The sequence below is a fragment of the Aplysia californica genome, unplaced genomic scaffold (genome assembly GCF_000002075.1).
Source record: "Aplysia californica isolate F4 #8 unplaced genomic scaffold, AplCal3.0 scaffold00157, whole genome shotgun sequence".
In the NCBI taxonomy this organism is placed as follows: Eukaryota; Metazoa; Mollusca; class Gastropoda; order Aplysiida; family Aplysiidae; genus Aplysia; species Aplysia californica.
This window is the reverse complement of record NW_004797427.1, coordinates 741785-752856: the sequence shown is the minus strand read 5'-3', so window position 1 is coordinate 752856 and position 11072 is coordinate 741785. Positions and strand designations below refer to the sequence as shown.

The 11072-nt window shown below is 42.8% G+C and overlaps 1 protein-coding gene across 1 annotated transcript in view; it reads right to left on the bottom strand.

Annotated features, from left to right (window-relative positions):
• Positions 1-2780: 2780 nt before the first annotated feature.
• The window catches only part of LOC106011661, a 151246-nt gene continuing 142954 nt past the window's right edge, over positions 2781-11072 (bottom strand). Inside the window, exons 4-5 of the mRNA XM_013082065.2 lie at positions 9408-9594; positions 2781-4001 (exon numbers count right to left, since the gene is read on the bottom strand). Of these exons, the coding sequence (XP_012937519.1) occupies positions 3629-4001; positions 9408-9594 (560 nt within the window). The 3' untranslated portion in view covers positions 2781-3628. The remainder of the gene's footprint in view (positions 4002-9407; positions 9595-11072) is intronic.

The window sequence follows — 11072 nt, the reverse complement described above, 5'->3', positions numbered from 1 at the left end:
GAGGGTGAGGGTTGGGATGTGGGAGGGTTAAAAAATGCCAAAACTGGAAACTAACAGGGCGTTCAACTCCTTTCGCGTGGATATCCAAGAACAGAGTTTCTGGGGTATCCATCCTTCAACTGATGTTACGCCTAAGCCTTCTTTTCTTCTTTTTACCTCATTTTATTACTCCTATCATTGACTCCATCTTTAAGATGACATAATATGTGTACCTGGGTGGAACTGAAGTAAAGAAAACAAAGGTCAGAGGTAGAGAGAACGATTTTTTTCAATGCATATCAGGACCTGTAAACACGCTGCAAAAACAAAACAACAAGAACAAGAAAACACAAAAAAGCAAAACAAAACAAAACAAAAGAAAATAACATAGAGAAAAAGTGCAAGAAATCCAGGCCTAAAATTGTTAACATATGTGGCATAAGCAACGTGTATTATGTTTCAGCAAAGCAGATTTTGAGAGGACTATTTATTACGTTTACAAAACATTATAGAGATTCTTCTATTAAAAAAAAATTATACGGTGAAACATAATGACAAACTAAATTTTATGCATTGTTCAGTGTAGGCTGGTGACTTTAAAAAAATTGCCAGTTACTCTGTCACTTGAAAATTGTATGGCCACAAACTAGTAATATCATGATTTGTTGCATGCATTTTGTTTTTGTAATTTCATATTTGACTCGGGCGGGGACGAGCTTTATTCGATATTTTAGCTTAACATAGTCACATCAGTTTCAATATTATTCAAATGAGTATTTCACATATATTTTAAATCAACCTGCTTTATCTTTAAGGGTGATATACCTCGAATGTTATACTGCATATTGACAACCCATTATTTTGACTCTCTCCTGAGAGCTGCATTTAATGAACAGTTGCATAATTACAGGCTATTCTATTTCAACGATTTTGGCTGATATTTGCTGGAGCTATTCAGATAATCCTCCCATCCAAGCACAATCATTGTCATCACCATTAACACTGTGAGGACGCAGCGAACACTATATTATTAAGCCCGACAGGCAATGTTGAGGCTCTTTTCGAATCAACACACATACATCAGAAACAAAAGTTTACTTTTTTCTCAACACACATGTTGTTGCCTGCCTTTTTAAGTTTCAGAACAAAAATGAAAACTAAACTGAAAGATATTTACGGATAATGAAGTTATGCTTGCTTTTTCTTTTTAAAGAGCCACATAATAGCGTGTCTTCAAATATTGTCGAATGACCATAATGTGCGTACTCTATGAGTTAACAATGATATCACCACCAAAAACGACAGCAAAGACAACAGATTGGACTCGGGCAAAAGTTAAGATAAACACACGAAAGGACAAACGACGCTAGCCGAAGATTTGAATGTATAGCGTTGAATTTCGAAGCACTCCACTTTTCCAGTAAAAGAATCAGCAAGCCTTTACTGCTAGGTCAAACTGTGGCGTCTGATCATGGTGTCTGGGATTGGAGTTGACCATCCAGCCCTATTACTATGCAAATTACTGAAATGGCTTTGACAAGAGGGTCAAAGAGGTCTGGGGGTGTAGCTGGAGGGTGATTGAGGACGGAAGCAGTAATGTCGTAGAATGACCAAACCAGACCACCGACCCCTGAAGCGCAATTTGTTACAGATTTGGCCAACACTCAAGAGTTGGAAATTCGAATCAGAACTTGGCCTAAGTTTTTGTAAACCTTTCATTTTTCTCACGTGAAAACAACTTATTTAACTCGACCTTTGAATGTACAAAATCCACTGATTACGGACAAATTGTCAAGGCAAACATAAATAAAGCAAACTCTTTAGCTTTTAGCGCGAGCTATGTTATCGTTGAAGAAGTTTTGTGACAAACACACATTACATGGTAGGATGATTCTACTTGCAGATTTTGCTCCTGGTCACCGCTCTCTCAATTCTACCTGAATGCTTTTTGGTCATTCTCATTCGTGAAGCGGAACGGCGCTGAAGCTTGAAGCCTGGGGTATTGTAAGAGATTGGATGCTGTTTTTTCATTTTTTCATTTTAGTTCTGTTCTTTACCCCTTATTTGCTTTGTCTGCCTTAAAAAAATCCTTGACGTAACGGAACGTGTCACCTTGCCTTTGAACTACTGCTGTCTTTTATTTCTTCTCATTTTACACTTGTCTCGTTTCATGCAATGCTTTCTAACATTTACTGAGTAAATAATGTTTACTATCGATCTGACAGCTATCTCTAAAGGAATCGTTCAGCCGACATTTCGCAAATGATCTAGGAATGATCCCCTGTCCGATCTGAATCAACGGTTTGTCACGTGATCATCCGAATATGTCTACTGACCGCTAGGGGGCGTAATGAAATCACTTCTGTTTGAGCTCACACTTATCCGAACTCATGCTACGCTGGGGAAGGTACACAGGGCGAGAACTCTAAAACTACTTCCGGGATCCCGCCTGACGCCATTTTGGTCTGGACACAGCCGGGGGCTAATGCAATCAGCTCTATTTGAAGTCAGGAAAATTTCCCCGAGTTCTCCCACTCGCGAATTGGTCGGGAATTGCAAAGGCTATTGCAATCATGGGTATTTGAACACTCGACATGGTTTCTTGCGAGAAACGAATTCGGTCGTCGTTTTCTCATGGGCGGGGATTCCGTGAACCGGTGCGTCAACCTAGTAGCCTGATCCCCGCCGATGTCTATTGGGTTATCTTCCCCTGTTAGAAATTGTCTTATCTGTTCCCGCGGCGAGGGGTCCAGCCAGGTCAGGGAAGTTCCAAGGAGGAGTCGCCTTCGTCGCCATTTTTGTTCGTTTTTATTTCGTTAGTTCTTTTTACTGTTTTTTCGTATTCGTTTTCTGTAGTGCCTCCACCCTTTCCTCTCCTGACTACGTTCCGTCTCTCTGCAAACTACTTCTCACCCCTAAGAATCTCATTTGCATCTCTCCATTTTTAAAGCAAAGACGTCCCGGAAGGTTTGATCAACCTTGTACATCCTTCACGTTCTTGTCACAAAGTCCTGTTCCCGTGTCGTATGAGCCTTTCTTCACAAAAAGGAGCATTCTTCACAAATTACATAAACTCTATAACGCTCCGGTTCAAAAAGGCCGTTATGCTCGCTGGCAGTAACGGTCAAGCCAAAAGTGTAGGGTTTTTGGTGGATATCCCGTGCGGGTAATGGGATGTCTGCAGTTTTCCCCTTCGTCGCATGCCCGCTAGATTGATATCAGAAGTGTTATTGATTTCAGTTTATTATGTGTAATGCTTGTGGAGAGCATGCCAAATGAAATCATGGACCTTTGCTCTTTTCTTCTCTCTATAAGTCTCCCTGGAGCGCTGGCGTGTCCTTATTGGATCAAGAGAGAGTTTTTACCCTAGCGACTGTCACTCGTTTCTATGCAAATGAAAAAGATGGAAAGTTGAACCTTTTGATCTGCTCTCTTTTGTGTACTTCAATTTTTTTCTGAGGAGTTCATTATTGGATTATTTAAAGAATAGATCGAGTCTCAAAGTGACGCCAAACTAGGAAGAATTTCTTTAAGATCTCAAAACTCCTTTAACATAAAGATGAGAAAATAATGTATTCAAAATAAAGAAGATTTAATGTCAGATATTCTGAAGGAAGGAAAGGTGTATATAATTCTTTAAAAGAAAAAACTAAACTTTTCTAATCATCAAAAAGATACACATACGAGTATAAAGACTTCCGACAAGGAAAAAAAGAACACACAGAGAGTAAAAGAAAATAAACCCACGAAAAAAAGATTTGCATGCAATTTGAAAGTATGGTGATGAGAATGCAATGTACAAACGTGACGTTTTTGTGCACTTTATGTGTAGAGCAGATAAGAAGCCAACAATGGAATAAAAAACAAAACTGTCAATTTTTGAAACAGTAAAACTTATCAGCCTCGACTTACTTTTGATCTGAAGATGTGCGCTAGACATGGCCGTCTCCAGGCCCACTTTGGCAATACAAGTGTAGATGCCGGTGTCTTTTGTTTTCACATTGCGAACTATCAGAGCAAACCTGGAAAAGAAATTACATCATTTAATAGAGTGACAATGACTGATTTACCTAATGAATTTTCTGTTGGTAACACACACACACACACACACACACACACACACACACACACACACACACACAACAACAACAACAACAACAACAACAAAATCATAAAAAGCCTCAACGGTACCCCTGAGACAAACTCGCCAAATGAAGCAATGTCACACAATGGGCGATTGGTGACATCAAGCAAGCATAAGGCGGACATATTCGCAGACCACTACGCGAACGTCTGCAGTCTAAACATGTCGAAAGAAGACAGAGCCGAAAACTGGCAACTCAAACAGCGACTGAAATACTTACGGAACAACCCAAGGGCAGACCAGCCCGATTTCACTATCGGGGAACTGAGGAATGCCATTGCAAAGATGAAGTCCCGCGGATCACCCGGACCAGACAACATCCCCCCGTCCTTCCTCAAAAACCTGGGTCCCAAGGCGCTGAAGAAACTGCTCTCCATCTTCAACATGTCATTTCGCTCAGCTGATGTCCCACAAGTCTGGAAAGACGCCATCATTGTCCCCCTCCTCAAGACCTCCAAACCAGCATCGGAACTAACGTCGTTTAGACCGATAAGCCTCACATCCTGTGTCATCAAAGTTATGGAGAGAATGGTATCTGAACGACTGTACGACATGGCCGAGCGGAACGGCTGGTTCTCCGAACTGCAGGCTGGTTTCAGGAGGGGGAGATGTGTGGAAGACCAAATTCTGAGAATTACGCAGAAGATTTTCGATGGCTTCCAAAAGAAGGAAAAATCGGTACTCGTCCTCCTCGATTTTTCAAAGGCATACGACACGGTCTGGCGAGAAGGCCTACTCATCACCCTCCTGGACAGAGGTATCCCAGATACATACGTTTTATGGCTGAATGACTTCCTTCAAAATCGTCAAGCCAGAGTCCGATTCAATGGAATACTGAGTAATAGCAGGAAAATGAACCAAGGTCTCCCACAAGGTTCGGTCCTGGCACCCATCCTCTTCCTTTTTTATATCGACGAACTGGCGAAACTACTTCCGGACGATCTCACAATTTCACTCTACGCTGACGACGTCTCTATCCTCGCTTCATCACGCACGACACGAGACGCCGAAAGTCTGGCACAAAGAGCGGTGGACATCGTTGCTGACTGGAGCAGGCGATGGAAACTCACGCTAAACGGCTCAAAGAGCGAGACAACATTTTTCACGCTCGCAACATCTGACTCGGAATGGAAGCCGTGCATCACGATAAATAATTCGTCAATTAGGTATGAGCCCTACGCAAGACTCCTGGGAGTCACACTCGACCGCGGGCTCACGTTCAGGAAACAGGTTGAGACAGTAATAGCTAAGGCCACACAGAAGATGAGGATGCTCGGCGCTGTAGCGCACTCAAAATGGGGATGGAGGAAAGACGACCTACGCAAGGTCTACCTCACTCATATACAAAGTGTTCTCAACTTTGCGAGCAGCAGCTGGCAACCGTGGCTGAGCAAAACTCTGATAAATAATCTGGAGGTGATTCAAAACAGAGGCTGCGACTGATTACCACCCAAGCCCAGTCCTCACCGATCGAGGCACTTCGAGCTGAAACGGGGGTCCCAAGCATTCAGTCCACCATAAATGCTAACTGTCTCCGATCAAGAGAGAAGGCCCTCCGACTGAACAACGACCACCCTCGACGAATTGCGGCAACGGAACAAGTGCACAGACGCCTAAAAGGACGCAGGGATTTACGAAAAAGGGCCGAAGACGTCAGCAAAAAGAGCCCACATCTGTTCGACTGCGAGAGGAGGCCCATCACTTACTTCGAAACCAGGCCCTGGGAACGTGGAATCAACCCCGACATCACTTTTCCCCACCTGTACGGCATAAGCGGAAGGAGTGACTCCAGTGGGAAGATTCAAAGCGCTGCTGTTCGTCGAGCACGAGAGCTTGGCGCACAGTACAATATCTACACTGACGGCAGGAACAACGGACGGCGGCGCTGGAGTTGTCATCACAACGGGGAACCCGTCCAACCCTACCGTTGTCGAGACATTGAGGGAGAAAGGCGCCATATTTACGTGCTCTTTCGAGGAAGAAAGGAGAGCCTTGGAAATGGCCATTGACTGGATTGACAAAGAGTGCGATGCATCCAACTCTTCACCGACAGTCAATCACTATGCATGGCACTAGTGGGAACACCACCATCCTTCGACAATTGCGACTACGCATAAATAATGCAATACCTCAACCCACGATTCAGTGGATCCCTGGTCACCGCGATATCCTCGGCAACGATCTCGCTGACAGTAATGCCAAACTGGCAACAGCGCTGCCGGGTCCAGGCCGCCAAATTACTTATGACAGTGCGTGCGCCCAGATAAAACTAATTACAAAAGACCCCCCTATATGCCACACGCGGACGAGGGACGTATACAGGGCATTTTCCTTAAAACGAGAGGCTCTTATTATGTCCCGCAGTGACCAGTCATTACTGGCAAAGATCAGGACCGGTCATTTCTCTGGGCTTCGGGCCTACAAAAATAGAATAGACAAAACATCGGACCCAATATGTCCATTGTGCAGCGAGGAGCCCCAAGATTTGGAGCACTGGCTGCAGAGATGCCCCGCCACGGAGGCCCGGCGGTGGCATCTCTTCGGGGGGGGGGGGGGATTCAGGGAGGTTGGACTGCCTCACCCGCTACCCAAGGGAGGCGGTGGCCCTGGCGAAGAGCACACTCTTCGGGGCTCCGAACATTTCGAACGGATAGGCTACCACACACACACACACACAACAACAACAATAACAACAACAACAACAGATAGTTAGGCACACTAAAAGGCGCAGTATGAGAAGCACAATTTAAATTCATTCAGTTCTTCAATGTTATATTGATGTCAACTGCGAATGACAGAAACCTGACCGACAGTCACAAACCTAGTAGTCTGCTTTCTTAAAATGTGCACACCATGTGAAAATTGCTTGATAATTTAATATATTTTCACCGGGTATAATTTGGTTGATTTTGTATACTGTATAAAATATGGCACTTGATGATAATTTACCCCTCTCTCGTTCAAGATTCCAAGGTTACTACATTTTAGCGTTCTTGGCGCTTTAAAAGTACCTTCTTTAACACTTGAAGGAAAATTACTGTCACTCGCTGTTTGTTGTTTTCTCTTATTGTAGCTGGGGTTTAAAAAAATTTTGTTTTGGGTGTGTGGTTTTTTTTTTTTTTGGGGGGGGGGTGAGTTGTTCTTATAAACGTTTTACGGCACTTGAAACACAATAAAGTCATACAAGTGTCGAAAATTAGAGGTATTACAAAAGAACAACAAATGCAAAAAAGAGGAGGAGAGATAAGGACACTAGATGTTTGATAGGAAGAAAAGAGCAAACCATATCTGAACATCCGCCAACCACCCGCACCCATTGGGCAAATCTTTAAATAAATAAATAAATAAATAAATAAATAAATAAATAAATAAATAAATAAATAAATAAATAACGTCTTTATTTCTGTTTAGAGCTATATGAAGGTCAAAGGGGAAAAAGTGATGCGCGCTGTCGACTATAGCGAGACTAAGTGTTTTGTTCTTCATTTGGGCGCACATTGGGTGCACACTTTGCAGCGAGGTTGTCATTGATTGCAAAGAGCAGTGTCCATGACAGCGCATGGTTTGGGATATCATAACAAATGTCTATGATGTCTGCACTTTTTCTCCCTCTTCGGATGACTTATCAGTTAGACCTTTGATAGCAAGACGGACGAGTGGTCAAATAATGATAATTGAGTTTCATAATTCCATTGCATTAGTTCGCTAAGGGCGTTATATACACAGTATATTATTATACATGATTTGCTGCAGATCAAAAGCAATGTAGCGGCGCATTTCGAACCTTCATGCACAAATCAAAAACACTCATTTGATGATTCATTTCAAATATTTATGTTGTTATCTGCCCTTTCAAGTTTCAGAAAAAGAAAAGCAGCATTGAATACTTTTCACATGAATATTAAATTTATTCATGCTCATTTAATAAGTGCCCTAAACGCGGTGTCTTCAAACGTTGTCAAATGATCAGAATGTGGGATAAAATGAGATAAAAGCCGAACGAAAAACTTTGGTGGTGGCAAAGTCCAATTGTCGCAGATGCAGCTTCAATCAGACCACGCAAACTTAAAAACCTAACAAAGTGAATGGACAATGTTAAAGAAATAGCACGTCACGTGTCTCAGAAGCTTCCTCTTTGGAAACAACCCAACTGCGATTATGCATAAAATGCTGACTGCACTTTTATGCACAATATGCAGACTACAGTTTCTCGCAATAATTTGTTAAAAAAGAGCCATGCCCACATGTCTGTAAAATTTTAAGAGATATTAAACGTCTGCCGCTTTTTCGCCGATGCGGACGGGAAAGGATGTAAATTTAATTTCTTTAGGGATCAGTCTTTTGACGTGCATCGGAAGGAAGTTCTGTGTTTTCAAAAAAAGAAAAAAATCAATTTTCCATAGAAATAATGAAAGGCAGTTGAAAGAAGGAAGTCAAGCCAGCCATGGGGCTCAGCCTGTGCAATTGTGTGCACTGCCACACACTTAAGTGTAAAGGTCATAAAAGTGAATCAGCTGTTTGCACATTACGCTGAATCTCTGGAATAGATTTGAGACCATAACACAGATGGGCACAACCGCTTTGAGGGCAAGGGTAGGGAGTGGGTGGATGGGTGGGAGCGTGTCAAGACGAATACTATTTTGAATTCGAGTTTGAAAGGAGGAAGTACGTGCACATGCGGGGAGTTAATAGGGTATGTTTTGTTTCCTTTTGAGCTGCCCACTTCATACAAATACAGAACTGTGCTTGTTTTAGTTGTTCACGTTGTAATAAACTAGAAATACTCCCTCGCACTTAAGTGCAATAAATAAAAACAAACACGCACACCCATGCACACACACACAAACAGACACACACACACACACACACACACACACACACACACACACACACACACACACACACACACACACACACAAACATACACATACACGTACACGCACACACATACATAGTCACATACTCACACGCAGATAGAAAGAGACGAGAGAGAGAGAGAGAGAGAGAGAGAGAGAGAGAGAGAGAGAGAGAGAGAGAGAGAGAGAGAGAGAGAGAGAGAGAGAGAGAGAGAGAGAGAGAGAGAGAGAGAGAGAGAGAGAGAGAGAGAGAGAGAGGGGTGTGAACAAAGATCAACTTAGAATAAATTCACACGATTTCAGGAGATATAAACACCACCACCACCAACAACAACAAAAACGATATCACCAACAGCAACTTTTGCTTCTACAAGCAGACATTTTTGTCAGAAGTGCTGTCTCATCACATTTTCTCAAACTTCTCTCACCTGGTTCCCTCATTCTTGAACACCATCCGGCCGGACTCCTCTGGTTTGAGGAACTGTCCGTTGGCCTTCCAGATGACCTGGAGCCTCTTCTCATCCAGGTGGTGCACGTCCACTTTACAGACGAACTTGGCTCGCTCTCCTTCCCCCAGCACCACATTGCGAAGTTCTTCCGTGATACTCACATACCCTGTATGGACAAAACAGTGTATGGTTAAAAGAAGTGTAATATAGAAGTAAAATATTTGTAATAATAATAATTATAAAAACATTTGTAGGTGTTGATGTTGTTTTGGTTATTTTTGCTGTTGTTGTTGTTGTTGTTGTTGTTGTTGTTTTCAACGATGATGATAATGTTTCTGTTATTGTTGCTGCTGTTGTTGTTGAACAATAAACATTTTTACACAGTTTAGGATTCGAACTCCCAACTTCAGCAAAGTTTGTTATCACGTCCGTCTCAGTTGGAGGTCAGAATCAGAAAAAGGATAGAGAGAAAAAGTGGAATACTATGCAGAGGGATGGAGAATGAAAGGGGGGGGGGGCAAAGAGGTAGAGCGAGCATGAGACTGAAGCAAAATGAGACAGAGGCAGAGAATGAGAATGAGGCAAACAGAGATACAAAGGGTGTACAGTTAGAGAAAAAGTGAAACAGACGCAAATAAACGGGCAAACAAGGGAGGATTAAAAGGACTAGTGAGGAAAAGATTTCCTTCCACTTTAAAACACCCGTATGTAACATAAACTGTGTTTTGACTTCTCACGATCTTCAAAAACATGAAAGATCTAACATATTCACAGTGACTCTTAAAAACACTTTGAAAACCCACTCAACGATCCCTGGAGAGATATTTTGGATGTATATTGATGAGGTAATTCAAACAGGACTCAAAGACGCAAGCACCAAAACCGATGTTGTCTCATCCAGCGAACAACTTTAATTTCATTTGGGCTTTTGGACCTATTGTTTCAGTGAACTTGCAGCTAACCGACTCTTTCAGGGCTGAATACACAAGCTATTCAGGACTCATGGTTGTCATCAACTCTCAGTGTGTACCCTATTGCCGTGAGGCGGGGCATTCGGCCATGACTGACCAACACCATTAAAGTATCAGCGATCTGCCTGTGCCCTGACTGGACTGCATTATCTTGCCAATCCAAGGTCTGTCAGACACTCTATCACTCCCCCCCTCTCTCTCTCTCTTTCTCTCTCTCTCTCTCTCTCTCTCTCTCTCTCTCTCTCTCTCTTTGTGTTCTTGCAGCCGCGTGGCGTTTTGACATGGCCATATGACGAGGATGATGATGCGTCTGTGCTCACGCATGGATGCCCAGACAATAGTTGTCTCCTCTCCCATTGTTTTCCCCTTCTCGTTTGCTTGGTTTTTATGTCGAAAAGAAGCGATGGTTTACAGACTGGCGCGTGATCTTGTTCTCCTCCTTGTCTTTCTCCCCACACCGGCACCAGGTCAGTGGGTTGCAAGACTGCGCCAGTCTGAGACAAGAGAGAGTGAGAGAGAGAAAAAGAAAAAGTGAGAGAAAGAAAAAGTGAGAGACAGTGTGTGTGTGTGTATATTGTGTGTGTGTCCGTGTGTGTGTGTTTATGTGTGTTATCTGTGTTGTCTGTGTGTTGTTTTATGTGTGTCTATGAGAGAGAGTGTGTGTGTGTGGGGG